A 27384-nucleotide genomic window follows, 5' to 3' on the forward strand; every position below is an offset into this window, starting at 1 on the left:
AGTCATAAAACAAAATAACAAGGAAACGATAAAGATTAGAAATCAACCTCGGGTCCTTTGATGCACGGCGTAAAGAACAGAAATCAAACGAGATTCCCTCCTAATTGTTGCACCCAAGACCTTGTCTGAGATATGCCCTTGTGCTAGAACGTGTTCTCCGATTGCCTTGCAATATTGGGAGAACTTGTTGTGAGTTTTGTTGGATGAGAGATCCGAGTTCTGAGAGGCACAATTCCCAAAACCCTAGTTTTGTTTCAAATGAATCAGTTAGGTCAAAAGGAGAGAACAGCTCTCCTTTTGTTGAGCTCGGCCAAACCGTGGGTTTGCTTAGGGAGGGAGTGGGCTTTCCACTTCCTCCTTATTAAACTCGTGGTCCGACTCATCTCGCTAAATGTATATGACGTGGTCGATTATAAATCGTTATCGGTTATCGGAAATTTAGGCATCAGCTAATAATACGGGTTAGCTGAATTATTAATACGTGTCCGACAAAAACAGTATTGTATAATTATATTCAACATACATTTAATTAAATATAAAACGTTTATATTTAATTTTACGAATTAACTGGTTAATTCACCTTAGCCCATGATATTTAATCCGTATTAAATATAATATCTCAACATCACATTTTGACTAATTACTAGTCAAATGACTCGGACTAACTGGTTAGTCAAAATTGGCATCTACATGACTGTATTTTCATACTGTCACGTCTCTCAAACGTATCCTATAGGTGTGACTTTTAGGGACCAGTTGATCACCGCCATCTGTATGACAATAACGTCAAACTTATCTAGCAAGCCAACCGTTATTGATAAACGTGGATCAACTGATAATAATACCAAAGTATGCCCTTTGATCCTTTTAGAGGTTTGTAAGTCCTTGCACTAACTGTTAAGGACACCAACCCCAACAAGCTCCCACTTGTCCGTACAAGTGTATGTGCAATGACGTTATCCGCACTAACTGGAGGACACAAGCTCCAACAAACTCCCACTTGTCCGTACAAGTGTATGTGCGATAACCGATCCTCATATTCATTTAAAATTTCTCCCACTCAATGTAAAACAATTTGCAGATCCGGATCCACAAAGGTCGTATTTTACAATCGATCTGTATCAAGAGTGGTTTCCCCGACTAGAGAGTAACTTAACTGATAAAACGAATCCGTATCCGAGCATGGCCATGCATTTCGATTCTGACTCCTCGAGTGGCCCGAGAAATATCGAGTACGATAAAGGCTGAATATTTCCTTCAACTCGACTCCTTCCGATCTAAGCAAAGCATGAAATGACCCAGAAAAAATCTACTTGGCCCCCTATTACGGATGACCGTGAGAAAGAAACCAAAGTCACCCAAAATCTGCCGTAGTCTCAAGAGACAGTCGATAGTCAAAAGAATCGACTCTTAGGATCACCATGGAGGTCCTATCCACGACCGGGCATCGAATGTTATAAAACATTTAGGACTCCACGTCGATGTCACAATAGTGTCCTACGAAATATCCGTATAAATCGCCTCTGTGATTGGTCAGTCAACCGGTTGACTTATGGCTCGTTGAACCCACCATCAACCAACGTCACAAAATAATTGCCAGAGTTATCAGCTCATGTGGGCAATTAAGGACTGAAAAAAAATATAATGTTCGTTCAGTTCACTTTGTGGTGTTCAAAATTTGTCGTACAAATCCACATGAAAAACAAAATATATATAAAATATCAAAACGATGATGTTGTATAGAGTACAAGAGAGAATGAATCTGATCCATAAAAGAGTACTACAACTTAGGAACACGTTTAATTCCCATGGAATTTACGTGCCCTTCATGCTTATCTTGTCGTAATGCTTTAGTGAGAGGATCTCGCTATGTTGTCATCTCAGTAGCAATCTTTTCTATCACTCATCGCCTTTTGCTCCACGTAATCCCGGATTAGATGAGCTTTCCGTTGTACATGTCTAGACTTGTTGCTAGACTTTGGCTCCTTAGCTTGGAAGATGGCACCACTATTGTCGCAATAGATGGTGATCGGGTCATTCGAACTAGGCACTACAGAGAGCCCATGTAAGAATTGACGCATCCATATCGCTTCCTTTGTAGCTTCAGACGCGGCATAGTACTCGGACTCGGTCGTAGAATCTCATGCATAACAGTTTGTTTCGAACTCTTCCAGCTGATCGCAGCGCCATTAAGAGTAAAAACGAATCCAGATCGAGATTTCGAGTCATCTCGATCCGTTTGGAAGCTAGCATCTGCGTAACCGGTTGCGTCATGACTTTTGTTCGCCTCCATAAGTCAATGCCCAATCTTTAGTCCCCAGGGGAGGTACTTAAGAATGTTCTTGATGACCAACCAATGTGGTTCACCTGGTTCTGCCGTTGGAATCGACTTGTCATACTCAATGCATATGCCACGCCCGGACGTGTGCATATCATGGCATACATGATTGATCCTATAGCCGAAGCATAAGGAATCCGTGTCATGCGCTCTTTCTCTTCCGGTGTCTCTGGTGCCCGAGACTTGCTCAAATGCACCCCTGGAGCCATGGGAAGGAACCCCTTCTTGGAGTTAGTCATGTTGAATCTCTCTAGGACTTTGTCTATGTAAGACTCGATCGAGAGATAACATCCGTCGTGATCTATCTCGATAGATACGGATGCCTAGAATTCTTTGTGCCTCTCCCGGATCTTTCATCTGGAAATGGTTTTTCAACCATACTTTCACCGAAGTTAAGAGAGGTATGTCATTCCCAATCGGGAGTATGTCGTCAACATACAATATTAGGAAGACAATCTTGCTCCCACTCGACTTGATATATAGACATGGTTCCTCGACGGATCGAGTAAATCCATTTTCTTTTATCACTTGGTCGAAGCGATGATTCCAACTCCGAGATGCTTGCTTAAGTCCATAAATGGAACGCTTAAGTTTGCATACTTTCTTAGGATGTCCTGGATCGATGAAACCTTCGGGTTGTACCATGTACAACTCTTCCTCCAAAAAGCCGTTTAAGAAGGCGGTTTTCACGTCCATTTGCCAAATTTCATAGTCATGAAAAGCGGCAATCGCTAAGATAATCCGAATGGAACGCAGCATGACTACGGGTGCAAAAATCTCATCGTAGTGCAAACCTGGCACTTGGGTGAAACCTTTAGCAACTAGTCGTGCTTTGTAGATATCTTGTTGACCTTCCACAGAATGCTTTATCTTGTAAAGCCATTTGCATTGAAGGGGACGAACCTTAGCAGTAAGTCAACTAGATCCCACACGTTGTTCTCATACATGGAGTCCATCTCGGATTGCATGGCCTCAAGCCATAGCTTTGAGTCGAATCTGGTCATGGCACCTTTATAGGTTGCGGGTTCACTACTCGTTAAGAGTAGAATGTCATCTATGTCATGTTCCTCGACCGGACCAATGTATCATGCGGAGGAATAGAGACTCTTCCCGACCTCCTAGGTTCCTCGGGAATATTTACATAGGGATTGAAGGAACAGGTTCCTCCAATGGTTGCTCGGTGTTTGGTTTTGGAATCTCCGACAGGTCGAAGGTTCTATCACTCTTTGCATTCTCGAGAAATTCCTTCTCTAAGAATGTCGCACTAGCCGCAACAAAAACGCGTTGTTCGGTTGGCGAATAGAAGTAATGACCAAGTGTTCCTTTAGGATAACCTATAAAGTATGTCTTGACCGATCGCGGGCCGAGCTTATCCTCGTGTCTCCACTTGACATAAGCCTCGCAGCCCCAAACCCGTATAAAGGACAAGTTAGGGACCGTTCCCTTCCATAGTTCATATGGAGTCTTGTCAACAGCTTTAGACGGACTTCGGTTAAGTATTAGAGCGGCTGACAAAAAGCATAACCCCATAATGAATCGGGTAAAACCGTGTGACTCATCATGGATCGAACCATATCAAGTAGTGTTCGATTTCTCCGTTCGGACACACCATTCAATTGAGGTGTTCGGTGGAGTTAAGCGTAGGGCAATCCCACGTCTTTGAGGTGTTGATCAAACTCGTGAGAAAGATACTCGCCACCACGATCCGAACGCAGTGTTTTAATCTTTCTACCTAATAGGTTCTGTACCCTATTTTGGTATTCCTTGAATTTCTCAAAGGATTCACTTTTGTGCTTCATTAAGTAGACATAGCCATATCTACTTAAGTCGTCCGTGAAAGTGATGAAATACCTATAGCCTTCTCGTGCGGTGATTGACATAGGGCCACATACATCCGTGTGTATGAGTCCTAATAGGTCAGCAGCGCATTCCAACACCTTTGAAGGAAATACGAGTCATCTTACCGATGAGACATGATTCACACGTGCCAAATGATTGAAAATCAAAGGCCGAGATAGCTCCATGTTTGATGAGTTGTTTTACGCGTTTCTCATTAATGTGTCCCATACGGCAGTGCCATAGATACGTTTGATCTTTGTCACCAACCTTTAACTTTTTATTCATTACGTGTAATATTTCCGTGGTCTGATCTAAAACATAAATTCCGTTCATGGAGATCGCTTGCCAGTAAATCATATCGTGTAATGAGAAAATGCAAGAATTATTTTCTATTACAAATGAAAAACCAAGTTTATCAAGTGCGAAACCGAAATAATGTTTTTCGATAGACTAGGAACATAATAACAGTCATATAATGACAACTCAAATCCGCTAGGAAGCTGGATCACATATGTCCCCTTGGAGATGGCAGCTACTCTTGCTCCATTCCCAACACGCAGGTCCACCTCACCCTTTACGAGGGGTTCGATGTTTTGAGCCCCCGCACATGATTACACAGATGAGAACCACAACCAGTATCAAGTACCCAAGTTCCGTAACTTGCGTGGTTAATCTCAATCATATGAATAAAAGTAGAAGAAGAGGAAGACATACCAACGGGTTTAACACGACCTGCCTTTAAGTCCTCATGATAAACAGGACATGTGCGTCTCCAATGCCCATTCTTGTGGCAATGATGGCATTCCATGTTTTCATTCTTGCTCTTTGTCACGCCTGATGAGGTGCTCGACTCACCAGGCCCACTCTTACCTGAACCCGACTTCTTGAACTTCGCCTTACCTCTCGCTAGGTTTGCTCGAGCTTTGCCCTTACCCTTCCCTTTATTTGACACAACGAGAACATCTTGTTTCATGCTCCCACTGAACTTCATGTCCTTCTCGGTCTGTACGAGGAGGAGTGCAGTTCATGCGGAGTTTTCTTCAAATCATTCATATAGTAATTCGCTCTAAATTGCGAATAACCATCGTGGAGTGAGTGAAGAATGCGGTCGATAACAATGTTCTCGCTGATGTTACAATTAAAGGTCTCCAGCTTCTCGACATTCTCAATCATGCTGAGAATGTGTGGGCTAACCAGGTTGGCCCTTCGGAGTCTCGCATCAAAGAAGCGAGTGGTATGCTCATAGGTCACGATTCTCGGTGCTTTCGAGAATTCCTTAGTGAGCGTGGTGAAAATCTTGTTTGCACCATGGGCTATGAAGCGTTTCGGCAAATTGGGTTCCATTGCAAAAATGAGTACGTTTTTAATCGCACCGCTTCCATACGAAATCATTAAACTTGGTGATTTCAAAGCAGCTCAGCCGTGGGACTGGGTTTGCCGGGATGGGCTCTAATAGATATTTGAGCTTCCCGTCAGCACAGCAGCATTCCGTAATGCCGCCTCCGATCCGCGAAGTTGGATCCATCATTCTTGATCGAGTAGACCGATTCATCCGATTCATGAAGATCCGAAGCCGGACTCACGGTCCAATGTGGCACTTGGCATTGGGTTTTCGAGAGAACCACCATTTGTTGTTTAGCGATTTTAAAATCGTGATCTACACCGAAAAAGAAAGAAAAACAAAACGAAATAAGCAACTCATCGAGGTGATTTAAGTCTATTTTAAAATTCATTTTAACATGTAGACTCTTGCACTTGCATAATTGATCTCCCTCAAGAATGATACAAGTGATCCCAAGACTCAATTTCCGTAAATTGATAAGCCAACTGTTTAGCTAATTCTTCCGTAAGAACTCTCGGTCGATAGATTTCTGTAAATCCTATCTATAGTCCACCATGATCACAGGATCGTACGAGTGACCATAGTGTTGAGATAAAATAGGTCAATCGGTTCCAACTTACCCGACGTAGAAGGGGTCATATTATGCCTACCGACGAAGAAGGGACTCATTGGAGTTTGACCTATAAAGACCGTTCTCAATTTTAGTTTATACGAGGAAGATCCCATCAACAAAATTATAATTCATTTTAAGTGAACGAATAACTAGCGTCTGTCGTGAATGAATTTATTTGGATGATGGCTTTAAAACGTGTGACATGAGAATGTCAATGAAAACTAACTCGTGACCTCTATATGTGTCAGTTTTCATGAAATAAATAGGTGGTTTGGTTTTTTAGGCGGAATATGATGCATATTATCGTTGCAAAAAAAATAAATAAAAGAATGCAATACGTAAATAAAAATTTCCTAGTGTGGCCTATCCTAGTATAAGAACATAATACAACTTTGGAATCCACCGTTGGACCCGAAAAGCTTGTCTTGATGTTCCATCTTGATCCAAGTAGCGGGAGTGAGCATCTGGTCTCCATCTTTGGTCTTCTCAAAAATTACAATTAAAATTACAAAATATAAACCTATTTACATTCTAATTAAAAACTGTAATTACAAGTGAAAAATCCAAAACGGAGATACGAGATCTCAAAATACAACCAAGACCGTGTTCCATCATTACGGTAACACGTTCTACTAAGGCCACACTAAGTTACAACCGTTTGCAAATTAAAATAAATACGTAATAAAAGAGCATTCACGGCATTCAAGATAAACGATAAATAAAAATGCATCAACTAAAAACAAATTCATTCGTGACATAATTCCGTAATTATGTTAAATTTATCCAAACCACCTTTTAATGATTAAAATTCATGTGATAAAACCGCTTCTATCATTTAATTTTAATCCATTACAATCCGTTACTTTAAATACGCTTTAAAATAACTTAATGGTACGTGTGTGAACCGTTTCACAATCATAGCGAGTGTACAATATCCGTATAAAGTACATATTAAGGCCAAAAGAAAATTTAAAGCAAAAAGAATAAATTTTCAAAGTCAAAAAGAAATCCTTCGATCCAGGGACATAAGTGCTCGATCGAGGGACAAAGGGCTCGATCGATCGAATCGCAAGTCGATCGAGAGGGTTGCCAAACAGAAAGTGCTCGATCGACTAAACTGGTGGTCGATCGAGTACCTTTATCAATGAATCTACTCGATCGAGTACGAGGACAACTCGATCGAGCAGAGGGGTTTTGAAGGGGGTCGATCGAGTACAACAGGGACTCGATCGAACAAAAACAAGACAGAAATAGCACTCGATCGAGTAGAAATACGCTCGATCGAATGCAAACATCATTGAAACTTCAAAACCCTCGTGAAAACAGTTTGTCGAGACAAAATCAATTGCAATTTTGATCAAAACGCATCAAAACAAATTTAACAATTGACAAAAACTTGACATGTTGCTATAATCTCCGTATAAAATAGCAACATGTAAAAACAATATGAAAATTGAAACAAAACAGCCGTGTAAAACATGAAACGGCACGGTTTTCAAGACAAAACAACAACAAGAGCAACCGTGTAAACAGGACACGGTTCCCAATGCAACCAAAAACGCAGCAACAACAGAAAAAAAATTTCTGCCGTGTAAAAAAAATTTGGCTGCCGAGACAAAATTTTTAAACAAAAATCATCGATTCATTTCGTTTAATGAAAATTACATAGAAAAATTACGTGGCCTCGCTCTGATACCACTTGTAGGTTAATATCCGTATACTACCCTTTAATTGTAGGACTATAACGCAAATTTCATATGTAATTTATAGTCATAAAACAAAATAACAAGGAAACGATAAAGATTAGAAATCAACCTCGGGTCCTTTGATGCACGGCGTAAAGAGTAAATCAAACGAGATTCCCTCCTAATTGTTGCACCCAAGACCTTGTCTGAGATATGCCCTTGTGCTAGAACGTGTTCTCCGATTGCCTTGCAATATTGGGAGAACTTGTTGTGAGTTTTGTTGGATGAGAGATCCGAGTTCTGAGAGGCACAATTCCCAAAACCCTAGTTTTGTTTCAAATGAATCAGTTAGGTCAAAAGGAGAGAACAGCTCTCCTTTTTTGTTGAGCTCGCCAAACCGTGGGTTTGCTTAGGGAGGAGTGGGCTTTCCACTTCCTCCTTATTAAACTCGTGGTCCGACTCATCTCGCTAAATGTATATGACGCGGTCCGATTATAAAATTATCGGTTATCGGAAATTTAGGCATCACTAATAATACGGGTTAGCTGAATTATTAATACGTGTCCGACAAAAACAGTATTGTATAATTATATTCAACATACATTTAATTAAATATAAAACGTTTATATTTAATTTTACGAATTAACTGGTTAATTCACCTTAGCCCATGATATTTAATCCGTATTAAATATAATATCTCAACATCACATTTTGACTAATTACTAGTCAAATGACTCGGACTAACTGGTTAGTCAAAATTGGCATCTACATGACTGTATTTTCATACTGTCACGTCTCTCAAACGTATCCTATAGGTGTGACTTTTAGGGACCAGTTGATCACCGCCATCTGTATGACAATAACGTCAAACTTATCTAGCAAGCCAGCCGTTATTGATAAACGTGGATCAACTGATAATAATACCAAAGTATGCCCTTTGATCCTTTTAGAGGTTTGTAAGTCCTTGCACTAACTGTTAAGGACACCAACCCCAACATGGCTATGCCAGTTTAAGGGGGAGGCCCCAACGGTGAACCTATTCCGCCGGCTTCATCACCTTCGACTGAATGTCCAAGGTGGCAAGGGGTGGTATAACATACAGACCGAGCCAGGTTATATCACCGTCCCTAAGCTTACTTCCTGCAAGGACTGGAAGGCACGGTGGGTATATGTTGAGGTTCCAGGGGATTATCCACTGCCCCTGTCCTTCCAAAGCCGCGTCAATTTGCGGTGTGAGAGTCGGGGAGAGCGTGAGAAATATGTCTCCCGGCATAAGCTTAAGATGGACGCCTTTAGGGTCCATCTCAATGAGGACGAAAGGCGGGCGATGAAGCTGTTTGAGGCTGAGAAGGATGGGACGCCGAAGGGATGGATGCCCCCGACGCAGATCATTCTTCAGGATGAGCCGCTCTGCCACGTCGGCCTCATACCGGCCCTCGAACAGGGTGAGTGGGGTCGGTGTGAGGCCCATCTCTGCTTTTAATGTTTCTGTTTTTGAACCTTGATTTATTTCTTTTACTTAACTCTTGCTTCGCTTCTTTTACAGACCGTTTTGGCCCGGATCTGTCTGCGGATTTTCTCAAGAGGATGGGACTTGACAAGGACAAGAAAGTTGTTGAGTTGCATCCGAAGGCCGATACACGTGATCGCAGACCGGCGCCAAACGACCTCATGGATCAGCAGTTGAAGGCCCTAGATGTGACGGCGGCCCAGGCGAAGGTTGTCGGGAACGTGCCGCGCCGAAAGCGAAAAGCAACGCCTTCGGCGGCGACGGCGTCAACTTCAGTTCAACCTCCAATCCCTGCAGTCCAAAAGGAGACGGTGGTGGTCGTCGATATTACCGATGAGGAGGTCACCGTGGCGGAGGAATCTCCTCTCTTACGTAAGAGAAAAGAGACTGCTGCTGCCGCTGCTACTGCTACTGCTGCTACTGCTACCGAGGCCGGCAAAGAAATGGGTCCTCCGGCCAAGAAGGCCAAGCCTGGTACAGATCTAACCTGTGGCTCAGATTTAGCTGGTTCATTAGGCGTTCTCGATGACAGGCTCTCTGGCATGTCAATGAACGTTGACATGGATGCTTTGTCCGAATTTTTTGTAGATCAACCGCCGCCGTCTACCGGTCCCTCGAACGCAGCGTATTGAGAAGCGACTGCGCAGACGGGTAATAAAGATGCCGCCGTCGTCTCCTCCTCCCGAAGCCTTCCCCGCCCGATTAGGAAGATCTTTGGCGAAGTGGGCCGATATGGCGGTGCTCATATTATGGAGCAAGAAAAGGTCATGGCCGAAAGTCGCCCTACGCCTTGAGCGGCTCCGGCTTGAGCTCGCTGCTGCGAAGAAGGAAGCTGAGAGGGCCAAGGTTGAGGCTGAAAAGGCGGTCCTTGCTGAGCGAAAACTTAGGGAGGACGCTGAAAAGGCAGTCCTTGCTAAGAGAGCCAAGGTTGAGGCTGGGGAGGCGATGCCGCTAAGATCTTTGGAGGAGCGTGACAAGCTTCGAAAGCATTTGACTTCACACATGTTACGAAGAGGGAAGAATGGAAGTCTATGTATCGGCTTCAGTCGAAGTCACACAGAACACAAAGGCAATCCTCACCGAGGAGGGAGGAGGACATTGAGACGCTCCAAAGCGTCGTCCTCCCTAACATGTGCGCCCAATACGGGACTGGCCGAAGAAGTCGCCGGGGAAGTGATCGGAGAGCTCTTTCTGAAGGCTCCTTTCCGTGGCAAAGATTTGACGAGCTGTTTGATGATAAGCTTGATGCTAAGGCGAAGGCCGCGGAGGAGAAGGCTGCGGAGGAGGCAAAGGTGAAGAAGGAGGAAGAGGAGGTCATGAGAAGGCGACCCATGCCGAAAAGGCGAAGGCGGCCGGGGAGGAAGTCGAGAAGCTAAAGGCGGTGAAGCTGAAGCCGCCCATCGCCTTCTCGGGTCGCCCACCAAAGATGATCTTGCTGATGTCGCCGTGGTGGCGAGCAAAGAACAGCATAGGGAGACGGGCGGTCGTCACCGGGTTCACCGGCATCTCGGATAGCCACTGTTCGGGGCCAATTATTAAGCCTTTCCTCCCTGCCATCTTTTGGCACTTCATGTCTGATGTCTGTACCCTTTTGCTGTTCCTTCTTTTTTGTAAACTTTGGTAGGTAGTGTTTAGGCTATCCCTATGGGGACGGCCGTCGACTTCTTCCTTGTATTTCCTGTAAATATTTTAGGTAAGAGTTTGTTTATTTTGCCTCTGGCTTGGCCGAGGTCTTTTTCTCATTTTTGTCTGAGTTGTCTTCCTTCGTTATTAATTGAGCGCTTTTCTTTCGTTTCTACCTTCGGCTTGGCCGAGGCAGTTAGAATGCGTATCTCAACTGTACTTAACGTTTTTGAACATGTTGGCGTGTCGGTCGCTTCCTCCACCGCCCGAGGCAGTCAGATTTGCGTTTCCCAACCGCCGTTGTGAACATGTTAGCGTATCGGTCGTTGTGTCCCCGTCACTCTCGGTCTGGCCGAGGCAATCGGGGTTACGGCGCGACAGCGTTCGTATCTGTAGACGTGTTGATCGCTTCCTCTTTCACTCTCGGTCTAGCCGAGGCGTCCGATTTGCGTTTCTCAACCGTACTTATACGTTCCTAAGCATGTTGAATCAACTGCTGTGGGGCAAGTCGCGTTTCCCTCGTCACCCCCGGCTTTGGCCGAGGTGATCGAGTTTACGTTTTGACTGCTGTTGTAAATATCTTGGTATGACTATGGAAGGGACATTTCACTTTGATAGAAAACTTGGAACATTCTTCATTAGATATAATCAAGCGTTGGGGTGCCTACAACGGTCTCGGACACCTCCGCCTCTATACAAAGTATTTTCTAAGATTGTCGGTGTTCCAGTGGCTCATTAGAGGCACTCCCCCCATGTCTGTCAGCCGGTATGTACCCGACCTCATTTCTTCAACCACTTTGTAGGGTCCTTCCCAGTTGGCCGTCATTTTGCCATGGATGTTTCCTTTGTTGGTGGCGGCTGACTTTCTTAGGACTAGATCTCCTACTCTTAAGTCTCTTTTGTGGACCCTACGGTTGTATGCTCTTCTCATTCGATTTTGATATACTGCCAAGTTAAGCCGTGCCGTGTCTCGGCTTTCTTCGACCAGGTCTAAAGAGACTCTCAGGCCTTCCTCATTCTCGACTCGGTCAAAGGTTTGCCTTCTGAATGTTGGCACCGATGCTTCAATTGGCAGGACGGCTTCAGACCCATAGACCAGGTGGAATGGACTGTACCCCGTTGCTTCTTTCTCCGTGGTTCTAAGGGACCACAGGACGCCGGGTAGTTCATCAACCCACCTTCCCTTTAGATCTTCAACTTTCTTTTTCAGCCCGTTTAGGATTGTTTTATTAGCTGCCTCCGCCTGCCCATTGCTCTGAGGGTGGCAGACGGAAGAGTATGCAAACTTGATACCGAGCTCTTCTAGCCAGTTCATCACTATGTCACTCCAAAACTCTCGGCCGTGGTCAAACACCATGACTTGGGGTAACCCAAATCGAGTTATGACGTTCTCCCAGATTACCTTTCTTACGGCCGCCGTCGTCTTGGCAGTACCGCGACGCCTTCGACCCATTTGGTGAAGTAGTCGACGGCGACGATCAGGTACTTTCTTCCTCCGGAGGCCGTTGGAAATGGCCCCAATAAATCCATCCCCCACTGTGCAAAAGGAAGGGGACTAAGCACCGGTTGCAGGTCTCGGGAAGGTTCATGTATCACCGGAGCATACATCTGACAATTTTTACACTTCTTGGTCTTAGCTCTGGAATCCTCAAGCATGGTAGGCCAGAAGTAGCCGGCTCGGAGAGCTTTGTGGGCTAGTGTTCTTGCCCCCATGTGATGTCCACAGATGCCTTCGTGAATCTCTGTCAAGATGAGCTCTGCGTCTACTGGCCGACACATTTCAGAAGTGGCCTTATTACGGACCTTCTATACAACTCTCCTTCAAACACCAAGTACCTTGCGGCGATCCTTCTTATCTTTTGGGAGAGACTGCGGTCCTTCGGTAACTCATTTGTCAGTTTGTACTTCATTATCGGAGTCATCCACGTCGTCTCGGCTTCTATGTCGCCCACCATGCCGACGGTCTCAGTGATGCTTTTAGCATTCTCGATATCCACCAAAGACGGTCGGTGACATTCTTGATGGTAGAATTGGCAAGTTTTGAGAGAGCGTCGGCTCGGTTGTTCTCGGACACGGGAATGCATTGGATTTGGAAAGATTTCAATTTTTCTTTGTGTCGCTTTTACCCTTTCCGGGTATCTTACCATCCCGTCGTCCCGAGCCTCAAACTCTCCTCTGATTTGGTTAGTAACCAACAGTGAGTCCGTCTTCAACACAATGTGCTCTGCTCCGTGACTCTCTAGCTAGCTCGACTCCGATTATCACCGCCTCGTATTCGGATTCGTTGTTTGAGGCCGAGAAGGTAAATTTCAAGGCGTACTCAAACTCGTCCCCGTTTGGGTTGATGATAAGGATGCGGCTCTGAGCTGTTCGCCGTGGAGGACCCGTCGGTGTATACCTCCCAAACTCCGGGGTTTGGTTCTTCTTGGTATGTGCACTCGGCCAGGAAGTCTGCGAGTGCCTGCCCCTTTATCGAGGGCCTCGGCTTGTATTGAATGCCGAAGCCGGATAGCTCTACTGCCCATTTGATGAGCCTGCCGGATTGTTCAAATTTTTCCAATGCTTTCTCCAATGGTTGGTCGGTTAAGACCGTCACGGGATGTGCGTCGAAGTAAGGTTTTAGTTTCCTTGCGGCAACGACGACAGCAAAGGCTGCTTTTTCAATCATTGGGTAATTTCTTTCGGCGGGCAACAATGTGTGGCTGACAAAGTAGATTGGTCTTGCTTGTCTTCTTCTTCTCGACGACGATTACGGATCGACCGTGGCCGAGGTAATCGCTATGTATAGATATAGCGTCTCCCCAAAGATCGGCCTTGACGGGGTAGGGAGAGTTTGAAGATGAGCTTTCGATTGCACGAAAGCCGTGCTCTGTTCCTCCCTCCACCAAGTCTTTATTCCCTTTCAACACTTTGAAGAATGGGGTGCTCTTGTCGACCGAGAGAGATGAAACGGGCGAGAGCCGCCATCCTCCCGGTCAACATCATAACCTCTTTTCGATTCTTCGGCTCCGTAGGTCCAGATTGCTTGGACTTTCTCTCGGATTGGCATCAATTCCCCCGCACCGACAAGCACGCCGAGGAACTTACCTGCCCGGACACCAAAGTTGCATTTCATTGGGTTAAGTTTCATCTTGTATTTCCTTAGTGAACAAAACGTTTCGCTCAAGTCGGCCAAGTGCTCGCCGTCAGACTTGCTTTTTACAATAGCATCGTCGACATAAGCCTCGATGTTTCGCCCTTTTTGATCTTAAAACACTTTGTCCACCAGCCTAGTGTAAGTTGCGCCAGCGTTTTTCAAACCGAACGGCATCATTTTATACATTTATGTGCCGTGTATGGTGATGAATGCGCACTTAGGCATGTCTTCTTCGGCCATGAATACCTGATGGTACCCTGAGAAGGCGTCGAGTAGGCTCAGTATAGTGTAGCCTGCCGTTGCGTCTATTAAACTATCTATTCGAGGCAAGGGATAACAATCTTTAGGACATGCTTTATTAAGATTTGTAAAATCCACATACATCCTCCACCCCCCCGATGACTTCCTCACCATTACAACATTTGCTAGCCACTCGGGGTAAGTACAAGGCATGATAAAGCCTGCCTCTAATAGTTTGTCTACCTCGGCCTTGATGGCCTCATCTTTCTCGGCCGAGGAGTTCCTCATCTTCTGTTTGACAGGGCGAGCGTTGGAGAGCACGTTCAGCTAGTGAACGATCACCTCTTGGCTCACTCCTGGCATCTCGGCGGCTGAGTACGCGAAGACGTCTTTGTTCTTCCTCAGCAGGTCCAGGAGATCGGCTCTTTACTTTGGCTCCAGGCCGACACCGACAGTTACGGTGCATCCTGGGTCAATTTCCACTTGCTCGGTCTCGGCCCCCTCGACCATGCTGACGTTGTTGGTACTCATCGGATCACCCTCCTGTCGTAAGGATGGGCTCTTCCCCTTCTCTGATTTCCTCGCCACTTTGAGGGACTGCATGTTACACTCTCGCGAGATATTTGGACATTGACAATTTCGTCTTTTCGTCCTTTGAGACGAGCTTTTGCCTCTCCCCGGTCCGAGACATACATCAATGTCGGGGCCCGGATGGACATTCTGAAGATCGGCCTCGCTCAAAGTGACTCGGCCTATAAGAACGTTGTGGCGGAGCAACCATCAATGACCACGAACTCGGACCAAACATTTTTGGCCGTATCCTCTTGGCCAAACATCACCGGCAACTTGATTGATCCCAGGGGTACCAGGCCGGCCCCGAGAAGGCTGTATAGTGGGTTGGTACAGGGGCTCAGGTCCTCAATCTTCAGACCGAGATTGAGGAAGCATTCCCTGAACATGATGTTTGTGTAGGCGCCTGTATCAACTAGGCACCTCTTAACCAAGTGGTTGGCTATGTCAAGGTGGACCACCAGCGGGTCGCTGTGTGGGGCTACGACTCCTTCGTAGTCTTTCTTTCCGATGGTTATATCGGGGACGGTGGAAGCGGGGATCGCTGTGGTGGGCACAAAGTTGATGGCTTGGTAAAGCTCATTTAGGTGCCGTTTGTGCCCATTAGTCGACCCTCCGTTCTCGTTACCTTCGATAACCACCGGATCACTCCTATCCTCCGGAACACCGATTTCCTATTCGCCCCGTCGGAGCTTGATTCCGGGGGCCTAGCTACATACTTGCTGAGGGCCCCCTTTCGGATCAGCTCCTCGATGGCGTTCTTCAGATGCCGACAGTCGTCGGTCTTATGGCCGGGCTGGCCGTGGTAATCGCAAAATTGGCTTGCGTCGCCCTCCGCCTTTGTCTTGGGGGGCCTTGCCCACTTCTGCCCTTCATTCTTGCTCAGGGCAAAGACCTCGGCCGGTGATTTGACCAGGGGGGTGAGACCGTGGTACCGCTTCTGGGTGTATGGTCCCGAACTCCCCCCGGCGCCCGCCGAGTTCTGTTTCCTGTTAGATCTTTCAGGTCGTGACCGATTATTGTCACGGCGACCTTCGTCGATGTTCTCCGGGCTCCTCCTCTCTGGTTGCCCAGCTTCGCTGTGGCCTACCCAGGTCTTGTGGTAGTCCTCCACCTTTATGGCTCGGTCGGCCATCTTTCTGGCGGAGGCTAGATTGAGGTCTTCGCACTTGATGAGCTCATTTTTGAAATCGCCCCTCGGCAGGCCTTTCATCAGTGCGAAGGCCGCCAGTTCGGGGTTTAGCTCACGAATCTGCTGAACCTTAGCGTCGAACCTCTTGACGTAGCTCCGGAGGGACTCGTCATCCCCCTGTCGGATAGTCAGGAGATCCGATGTCTCCACGGCCCTTCGCTTGTTGCAAGCGTACTGGGCTATGAAATTATCCCTGAGGTCGGCATAACAGTACACCGAGCCATTAGGTAGCCCTTTGTACCAACTCTGGGTCATCTCGTGCAGGGTTGTTGGGAAAACTCGGCACCATATCTCATCAGGCTGCTCCCATACCGACATGTAAGACTCGAAAGCCTCGGCGTGGTCGGTTGGGTCACTGTCTCTTTTGTACGATAGGGACGGCAGCTTCAGCTTGGTCGGCACCGGAACTTCAAGGACGTAGTCATGGAGGGGCTGTCTGACCACGTGCCGAATGACACGCGGCGATCGGCTCCTCGCATTCCTAGTCCAGCTTCTCTCCCCGTAGCGGGAAGGGCTTCTTGTTATCCGACTCTGGTGAGTCGGGCTCCTTTCTTCGTTTCTTCGGGGGTGGCCTCGTTGTTGCCGCGGCGACGCTGTCCTCCCGCGAGGTGGGAAGGACTTTGGTCCGCACATCGACACCACGGGCACCGCCGGCGTCCTTGCATGCTCAGCTCCTTGTATTGCTCCGTTCAAGTTGATCGGAGTCACTTTATGGGCCCTGGTCACCTGCGGGTGTGCTGCCGTCACCGTCGTTGCGGCGGGGGTGATCGGCGTATTACCCATCAGGTCCAGGAGCAGCTTCAGTTTGGCTGCATCGACCACATGTCCCATGACAGTGACATGGCCGGCGGGCAGCGGTGTTTCTGGTATTATTGGCATCCCGTACGCCGGTTGAATTACTCGGCCGGTGGGGATCGCCCAATCTCGAGGTGTGGATGTGTCATCCGATAGAATGCGTTTCGTCGGTCACAATTGCTTCTTGTTGTTTCGACATCTTCTTAGCTTGTTGGGTGGGTTTTGTTTTGTGTTTTTTTTTTTTTTTTGTAAGGGATTTAACTAGCTTTTAGTATGGTCTCCCCACAGACGGCGCCAATTGTTCCGAGTGTAATTCCAGAGCAGATTTGTTACCACGTAAGCTTGTAGAATGATGGCTTTGCTTGACTCTCCCTTTCGGCCTCTCCTGAAACAATGAACAAACTGAGGGCTCGGCTTGGTATCGAGCGTACTCACTCCGACGCTCAAGTCAGTAAACTTAAGAGGGATTAAGTTGTGTGTTCCTTGGCACAAAGGATATTGTAGAGAGATAAGGGAGTTTATACCAGATTAGTAGGTTTCATTGATTATTTTCGGATCCTTTCCTCAATGAGGGTTGAGGAGTATTTATAGGTTTTCACCTTTTGTCACGTAGTGGCCAAGTGGCAGAGCAGGTGGAAAGACTGTTCTACCCTCGGCCGATGGACCCATGGCAGGCCGGCGGGCCTTGTCGACTCCATGCCGAGGGGTCTTGGATGTGAGTACGCGGATGTGTGTCCCGGCTGGCTAGTCGCATGGCCGAGACGCAAGGGGACAGCCGACTGTGTCTGCGTCGGCCAGGGTTGTCAAGGTGTTGACTTGCTTTGGATATCTTTGACCTTGCTCAGTATGTTGACTCGGTCAACGGGTGCAGAATATGCCCCATCACCTAGGTTACTATAAACTAGGAGAAAGTTAAGCTAACTAACTAACAAAAAGATATACACTAGCTAGCAAATAGGAAGACTTAGTTTACGTAAGATAAGACCAACAATTAAGGAGTTGGTTATTATGTATCTTTGACATTTACTACCCCATTTAAGAGCTGACAAAAACTCAACCTGGAGCCTCCGAAACCCAGAGCAGATCCTCTATCCCATTTTGTGTCCCATTACCTCTTCTAGTGACACATTAGCACTAAAATTATAATATTACCATTTTTATTATTTCAAGTGTGATGTGTCAAGATCAAGGGAATGGGACACAAGATGGGACATAAAAGTGGGACATGTGATCTCTATTGAAACTGCCTAATAAACCTTCAAAATAAGTTAAACAACCGAAATGGCAAGACGTCGAAGCCAACCCACAGCAAATACAAGCCGATTGTCTCACATGAAACTAAATCGAAGCTGGCCTATAATGACTAGTGCCCTGATAATGACTAAACCCAGCTGATACCCAGATAATGTATTAGCTTAATAAAGATCCAAATAAGACCAGGTTGACATATAGCGTATTAACAAGTTTAACTTCAAAAATAAAATAAATGGCCTAATGTCACCAACACACGCAATTATCAGTTTATCACTCTGAACATGAAAAGACAAGATGGAATGAATTTGAATAACATCATCAAATAATGATCCTAACTGAACAAGAGCCAATCTACCATAAGAACTTATCCGACTCAAACAACACTTCTTAAGAAACGTTATATTGGCACAGTAAACCCGAATTCTCGATATGACCTAAGCCCAATTGACCCCTGACATATAATACAGTTTACAGTGACCAATTGCCATCTCTACTCCATTCTAGTCCAAATCTATAAATATTATTAAAAGGGTAACCCAAAATATCAAATAAATGTGACATGGCAAAAATCAGTTGTGACATGGCAAAAATTTAATAGTGACATGGCAAAATTTATTATGACATGGCTCTAATATATACAATATAAATTTACTAAATTAACCTTTTTCATATATACATAAAATATACTAAAAGGTCTTAAAAAAATGTCATTATTATCATCATCATTATTCTTAACTTAATTGTGCATATTAAATATTTCATGAGTTAACAAATTCTAAATGTGATGTGATGAGTAAAAATCGCACTACGAAAATAAATACCGCAACAATATTAAAAAAAAAAAAAAGACTAAATACATCACTAAGACACGTGCCATTTAAAATTCATCTCCAAATGCTATGTGTCACATGCTTATAAGTACAAAAATAAAATAAAGAATATTAGTTACAAACAACAACAACAACATCAGAGCCTTAATCAGAATGATTTGGGGAATATTAGTTACAAACACAAAAAAATAAATTAATACAAATTTTTTATTTTCCACTCACAATTTTGGCTATTAATTTATCATATCTATTTAACATATACTTCTTTTATTTAATGATATATTTGTTAATCACCATTATTATACTTGTAATTATGTTATGATAATTTTTTTTATCTTCCCTTTCATTCACAAAACTTATCTTCTTTCCCCTAATAAATTGTTGAAATAAATGTGAGAATTAACTACAAAAATAATCTTATATAAGTATCACATAAATCCTAATTTTTATTTTTATTAAAAAAGTTGGTATGTAAAGTATACATAGATAGCTAAATGAATTGTTTTGCTTTTTATCTTTATTGTGTTTTTAAGTTATCGCTAGAATCTAATTTAGTTATTATTTTGTGTTTGTATTCAAATTGCAGGAGGGTGACATACTCGCATATCAATAACATTACATGAAATTAGAAAATAGTGGTAATGGAGCTTCTTTGCATTTTTCTTTTGGTTTGAATACTCTTTCATTTTGTCAGGTTTTCCTTTTTTTTTCTTAATTATGATGTGTGCAATATAAAATGGCATATTGAATATCTGATATGTGGTGACATGTTATATCTATACTATATAGTTAAAAGGCAACTTAATACATTTAATTTAATTTTTTGTCATGTAGTATCATAATTAAATTATATTAATTTAAATTGTTAATATTAAGGCTACTTTAATAAATTTATTAAAAGTCATTTTAAGGTTTAGTAATATTTATTTTTGTGTGGAAACCATAAGATCATGATTTAAATTATAAAAATAAATTAAGAATTTACTCTCATCATTTAATCATTCAATTTGTTCATCTAACTCTTCCTTAACCATAAAGATAGTAGCTAAAAGGTCTTATATGTAGTAAATAAAAAATCTAATAATTTGGATTATAAAGCTACTAATGTCTACAAATTTATAAATATAATTAAAAGGAAAACCAAAATATCTATCATCATCAACATGTCATATTTTAATTACATATACAAGATAACTTTTTAAACGACTTTCATGCAAAGTGGAGTTTGTAAGAAAAAAACAAATTAATAATAATAATAATGCAAACCTTTTACATACCATTTCTCATTTCCCCATATTTATGTTTATATTAAACTTCATAATAATGAAAAATGGATGCTCAAAAGTCATGAACTTGATCTTTATTTATGCCTATATTAAATTTGATAATAATGAAAAAAGAATATTTAATAGCCATAAAACACATCCTTAATTGTTTACATATTTTTTATGGAAGACAAAATTTGTAAGCAAAAAATTTCTTATCTCTATCGTTAGTAGAATGGTATGTGTCACCGATATTATTAACTAATTTTTTTTATTTTTTTATGGAAGTTTCATTGGGTTATGAAGTGTTCAGCACATTTTCAACTTCGCGTATGTGTTTGTTTTGTTCTCATTTAGGGGCTATCAAGATTATTTATGGTGTTAAGCTCTTCAAAAGTAAATATACTTACATCTCTACGATTTAGTTATCATTCCCTCTTTTTTCATTACTTAAGGTGAACAATTTAATAATGATAATATTGCATAAAATAAATTCCACTATTATTGTGTTACTTTTTTTAATCGGTAATGATAAATACAGCCCTTAGGGCTGTATTTAAGAACTAAATTACTTCCCAAAATGGAATTAAATTAGGAATTTATGACACAATTACGCGTAAATTGATGTCATTAATGCTTAATTTAAGTTTTTCTTTCCTTTTTAGTTACCTTAAATGCAGCCCTTAGGGCTGCACGTATCATTTTCCTTTTTTAATAGGTATGATTTATTGAAGAAAGAAGATTATATGAAGAAGTGAAATACTAAGATTGCTTAAACAACTATATTTTCCATACTAACTAAAGATTGGTGACATCAACGTGGAATCGTGGATGATTAATAATTTTTGAGCATTTATTATATATATTTTGAAATATCTATCTATATATATATATATATATATATATATATATATATATATATATATATATTAATCTTCTAACTTTACCGCTGACATGGCATCATATAATTTCACCAAATATGACATGTCTTCCTATGGGTAAATAAGAGCATCTTAAACAAGAAAAATGATATACTGCTAAAATTCTTTCCTAATTTAATGACATTGATATCAAACTTTTAATAAATTTAGATTTTATTTAGGGAAAAAACGATATTCTAATAAAAAAATAAAAATCATTCTATTCCTAACTAAGATCTCTTTGAAACCACTATATAAAAAAGTTGATGTAAAATAAAAATACCTTTTTTTTTTCTGCGAATAAATACATGTAATAAAATATTTTTTTTTTAAAGTAACTTTTGTTATTTCGAGAAGACCAACCCTAATTAATATTGTCAAATAAATGCCTTTTATTTTATTGAAATTATGATTCAGCAGCCAATTAAATCACAGGTATTATGATCACTTTAAATCAATTTTAGGAGCATTAAATAAATATTTTTCACTAAGCTTTTTATATAAGGTTGAGCTCACATGTTGTATGAAGTTGGTAGACCGGTTTGACGGTCGGACGAGTGGGAACGTAAGCCATGTCATACAGGTCGGGTAAGAATACAGGTCGGGTCATATGGGTTACGGGTCGGGTTATGATCAAATTACGGTGTCAAACGCCTTTTTTTAACACTATTTTTAAATCGAGAAAATATTTAAAAACATAAAATAAAACATATTTAATATTAATATTTTAATCATATTAAATAGTTATAGAAGTATTAATTATATTGCCACAATTAAAGAAATTAAGTTATTTTAATTATTATTTTTTAAATTTTTTATGTAATTAAAAGTATAAAAACTAATGTTTTATTATTATTATTATTTCAAATCATCTTTCAAAAGTACAAAAATTAATATAGATTATTAATATTTCAATAAAATTTATCATCTTTAATCTAACAGTAGGGATGTCATTGGGGCGGGGCGGTGGTGGATATAGGCTCCCCCGTACCCGTACCCACCAAGAAAAACTCGTACCCATCCCCGCCCCACCACCCGTGGCGGGTACAAGTTTATAAAACCATCCCCGCCCCAACGGGTGGAAATATAAAATTGTACCCGCCCCGCTTACCCATTAACCCGCTACACCATAATTTTATTCGATAAATGTTTTCGTAAAAGTTGATTTAATCACTATAAATTTCCATTTTTTTTAATTTATCTTTATAATCTTATTTTTTCACCAAATAAGTTACTAAAAAACTTTATAAAATAGTTATTATTAACATTATATCTTAATCATAACTAAATAAGATTTATAAATTATCATAATCCTACTAATTTTTTTAATGATTGGCGGGTAGACGGGTATTAGGTGGGTAAGATGCAAAATCCATACCCGCCCCATGACCCGTGGCGGGTACAATTTTCGTACCCGCACCCGCCCCACCACCCGCCAAAGCTCCATCCATCCAGTTGGGGCGGGTGCGGGGCGGTACCCACTTATACCCGCCCCGCTGATATCCCTATCTAACAGGTCGATTCGTTCGGGTTGGGTTTTGATCATAAATTAACGGGTCATTTCGGGTTTGGATTAAACAGGTCATTTCGGGTGGGGTTTCGACCTTAAATTAACGGGTTGTTTCAGGTTTGGGTTTAACGGGTCCCGTGTTAAGATTTTATGGGTCTTGACCTTGAAAAAAGTAGATCTGACGGATCAGGTTTATTGGCCGGGTCAGAATTTAACACCTCTAGGTGTTGGTCCTAAATTAGCAATCAAGTTGTTTTGTTGTAACTTAAAGCGTTTTAAGATTTAAGGGTTTATGACCATGAAAAATGGTTTAGGCTCAGACATATTTGCAAGTCTGGTCAATTTGACAGATCTACATAATACTATATAAACCAATAACGTTTAATTTGTTAATGGGGAAGGTCAAACTTTAAATTATATTTTTTCTAATTATTATACAAAGTACAACATTAATTGTAAAAATGTTATTCGCGTTATTTAATACTTCCTCCATTTTTTTATCTTTTCATTTGCTTTATTATGGTCTCTAAAACGGATCTTTGACCATATCTTCCGACTTCTATTTGGCTTTTTTTTTGTCGAAAATTATAAACAAAAGATATTTTGATCATAAGTAAATATTTTATTTTCAACATATTTACGATTAAAATTCAGAAACTTTGGCCTTCAAAAAGCAGATGAGAAGATAAAAAAATGGAGAAAATATAAACAAATTTTAAAATAGACTGTGAATTTCACGGGTTTAAAACTAGTATGGCTAAAAGGTGGAAAATTTGAGGAGATGACATAGCATTTTTTGTATAATATTGTTTAACAGGTGAAGTATTCAGCAATAATGATCCAATTGTTGTTCAAGTTATTGCTGATTTAAAATTCTTAGTTCCGCAATTTATTAAAGTATTGGATTAGTTATTAATTCATTTTAGCTTGCATTGAGTTACTTTAGTTTTGGTAGGGGTCTCTTAGTATATCTACTATATGACATTTTAATTTCTGATAAACTGTTGTATAAAAAGACTAACTGAATTTATACAACCCTTAAAACATGAAAACCGTAAATTGAATTGATCGTAGTATGTTATTGTATTAAATCATTAAAGCATTACACTAGAAACAGAGCATCCCGTGAATTTCACGAATCACAAAACTAGTTTCCTTTTTAAAAAGAATGAACTCTTGAATGAACCACACAAACTAAAACGTCAGTGAAATGCTTATGAAGAAAAAGAAGGATAGCCTTCCACCTGTGATGCTCGGACTTTGATACGAGGATCCGACACGGGTACGGATCCTAGTGTCGGATCCTTGAAATCTCAAAAACAAGGACTCGGATACGAGGATCCAAATTTAAATTTGGACTCGGCTAATTTTTTTTTTTTTCCTAAAAAAATTGATTATTAGTTAAAAAAATTAGAGAAAAGAAAGGAAAAGTAGTTTCTTCATGTTTAACATGAATGAATACTTTATTACAGCATTAAATTCATGCCAAGATCACTCCTTATATAGGGATGGTGTACAAAAGAGAGGTTAAAAACAAAACACTCTCACATCGATTTCTCATAGAAGGATCCATCAAGGATCCATATCCGGATCCGTGTCCGGATCCTGTCCACCGGATCCTCAGGGTCAGGTGAAGAGTCCGAGCATCACAGCCTTCCACGAATTATATGTGCATACCTGAATAACCCTGCCAATGAATGGACAATGCTGCAGTGGCAACAGAAGTCAATGGTTCCAGGGTTCAGATCATTCTAGTGAGCAGCTAGTCTGCTCAAAAAAAGTCAAGCTGGCAAAAGTACCTACGAGTCAAGTCAATGTGAATCATATGATTAATCCCAGATTGTAGTTCATTATCTCTCTGTAGTTGCTGCCTTACTTATATCTCTCTTTGTACTTTCTGGTTTACTCCTATTACTCTTTGTAATTGCTGGTTTACTCATTTCTATCTTTGCAGTTCCCGGTTTACCCATGTCTCTCTTTGTAGATGTTTGTTTTTTCACATCTGCAGTTCCGGCAGCAAATTTTGTAGTTTTTGAAGAACCGAATGCTCCCAATGCTTCTAGGAAAAACCTCTTATTTGGGATGATACCATCTTTGTCCATATGCCTTAACAACTCCTGCAAAGGCTCCTTCATATCTGCCTTAGTGTAGGCTTTGTAAAGAAGTTTATATGTTGAAGAATCGGGCCGAACACCAAAACCCCGAGCACTTTCCAATAGCGCGTGTGCTTCCATAGGTATGCCATTCATGCAATAAACTTCTAACATGGCATTTAGTGTGGAAACCTTTATCTCCTTCTTAGATGCTATCAATCCATCAAATATTTCTCTTGCCCTCGAAGTATAATCACAAAATCCATACATCATGATAACACTCTCGTATGTAATAAAGTTTGGGGCACATCCCATACTCTTCATCTTCTCAAAAACTTCCTCGGCATTCTCCCTACGACGTGCCTTACCATAGTTAATGATCATTGAATTAAATGTCGGAAGTGTTGGCTTCTCCTTCGACTGTAACAGGCTCTTGAAAACTTGCTCCATCTTCTCGAATTCTTGTCTCTTTCCGTAGGCATCAATAAGAAGGTTAAAAGTGATTATATTGGGCTTACACTGATTTATTTTCATAACAGCCAACATGTCTTCCATTTCTCTAATCATACCATTTTTCCCATAAGCGTCCATCACACCATTAAACGTAAAAATATCAGGTGAAATTATGCTGTCGTCGAGATCCTTATACAGTGTGTTAACTTGAGTAACATTCCTGGCCTGAGCAAAAGCTCTCAGGAGAATGTTGTATGTCACAACATTTGGCTTACACCGTTCGGTACCCTTCATCTTATCAAAATACCCAAGAGCTTTCTCTAAACCCTTTGATTTGTCATGAGAATGAAGATGGGCTGTTATGAGTGCATTATATACTGAAGAGTCAGGCCGGCATCCACTATTCCTCATCTCTGAGAAAAGCCACATTGCCATTCGAATCTGACCTTTCTTACCCATGACTGATATCAATTTTGAATAAATACCATTGTCCGCAAGATACCACCTTTGTTTCTGCATCCATCTAAAGACCTAAATAAAGCAAAAAGAGTTATTACCATGTTTTTACTGATCAGCATGCCACTCAAGTACTGTCAAATCACACAAAAAGCGGAAACAAGTCGGCATCAAACTTCCCTTAGGATTACTAAAACTTACCCCCTTTTGTGTCATTCACCATGATATAGCGCACATCCCATCATTGGCTTCAAAATGACAAGACTGGCCTATTTTAATCTTAAGTTTGACAAAAACTGTAACATCAGCAATATGTAGAGCACAATCCGAGAGTTCAAACCAGAGGGGTTAGCAAAGGGCAACCCATGATTCCATTCAACAACCACATTACCCTAGTGCTTCAATGGCTCCCGCAAATTACGGGTAAGGAGGGGTCGAATGTACGCAGTCTTACCCATGATTCCAAACAGACCAACAAAACAAAAAATCACCTCCAGATGCCAAATAACCCTCCAGATAAAGAAAACATTATCAACAATAGCAATCAGAAACAAGCAAAATTCACTGAAAAATGAAGCACAGAAGATGTAAAGAGAATTAAACCTCAAGACATTGAAGCCATTTATCAGATTTCCCAAGTTCTTCAAACAACAGAAAACAATGGTCAACCCTCATGAACCGAACATACTTGTTAAGTGTGGACACAAGAGGCTCTTTATCACTGATATTCCTCAAAATAGAGCGAACTAAATCCTTTGCTTCAGAATTATCACCTTTGGAGGCAGATTTTTTGGTGGGTTTTGATGCAATACAAGTGATTTTGAAAGTGGGTTTGTGTTGTTTAGGAAGAAATGGGAGGGAAGTAGTAATTTGGGAATGTGGAGAAGGAGAAAAGTGAAAGTGGGTAAAGTAGTTTGGGAATGTTGGGTGTTGTATTGCTATACTCGCTGCCATTTTTGAAGTCGAGGAATTGGGAGGAAGAAAGATTGGCAGATTGGGAGGATACAGGATAGTGTTTTTTTTTTTTTTTGGTTCGGAAGGGACCCTTCGAAACACCTTTGATGCACTCGGGATTTAATTTCTATTGACTCATGGTTATGGTTTGGTGATAATGAGATAGAGTCTGGACTTTGGAGGCGGCAATTATCGACACGACCCGAAAATATGATATGAATTCGATATGAAGTTAGCAGGTTAGGGTTAAGATGTTGTGACCCATTTAAGTAATTGGGCTGACACGATACGACACGAAACTTAAATGAGTCGGGTTAGGGTTGATCTCTTTTGACACGAACCCGACACAAATAACTCATTTATTTAAAATTGCCATATTTAATTTAGCTTGAGTCAATAATTCAACAAAACAACTTAAAAATTAGAACTTTCATTCCTTATTTTTGGGATAATAGGTTTATAAAACGTCGTTTATTGTATTAGTTTATTGGTTTAAAAATCACATGCTTAAAGATAAATGGGCTGAACAGGTCAGGTTGGGTTATAGAAATTTTAAATGGGTTAGGTTAGTGTTGTGACAAATGACCTGTTTATGTAATTAGGTCGGGTTAGGGTTGGGTAGGGGTGATCCGTTTAATATTGACACAAACACGAACACGACACGACCTGATCTGTTTGCAAGGTCTAGATAGAGACAACTCGGTTAAAGTTTGGTTTGTGTTATTTCGCTTTAGTCCGGGTTGGCTCGAGAAACCGTCAAGTCGAG

The 27384-nt window shown here is 41.6% G+C and overlaps 1 protein-coding gene across 2 annotated transcripts in view; it reads right to left on the minus strand.

The window, feature by feature from the left end:
* Positions 1 to 26732, minus strand: part of LOC141623290 (pentatricopeptide repeat-containing protein At4g39620, chloroplastic-like) — a 33824-nt gene extending 7092 nt beyond the window's left edge. The window contains exons 1-2 of one of the 2 annotated variants that reach the window (XR_012533286.1): positions 26268 to 26732; positions 24340 to 25739 (exon numbers count right to left, since the gene is read on the minus strand). Coding sequence is in view for 1 of the 2 variants with exons in the window: in XM_074439381.1 (XP_074295482.1) it covers positions 24513 to 25739; positions 26268 to 26618 (1578 nt within the window). In the remaining variant the exon portion in view is untranslated. Of the gene's footprint in view, positions 1 to 24096; positions 25740 to 26267 lie in introns of those variants that run through there. The other variant, XM_074439381.1, reaches the window with a different exon arrangement.
* Positions 26733 to 27384: the final 652 nt, after the last annotated feature.

This window comes from Silene latifolia, chromosome X (genome assembly GCF_048544455.1).
Source record: "Silene latifolia isolate original U9 population chromosome X, ASM4854445v1, whole genome shotgun sequence".
NCBI lineage: Eukaryota > Viridiplantae > Streptophyta > Magnoliopsida > Caryophyllales > Caryophyllaceae > Silene > Silene latifolia.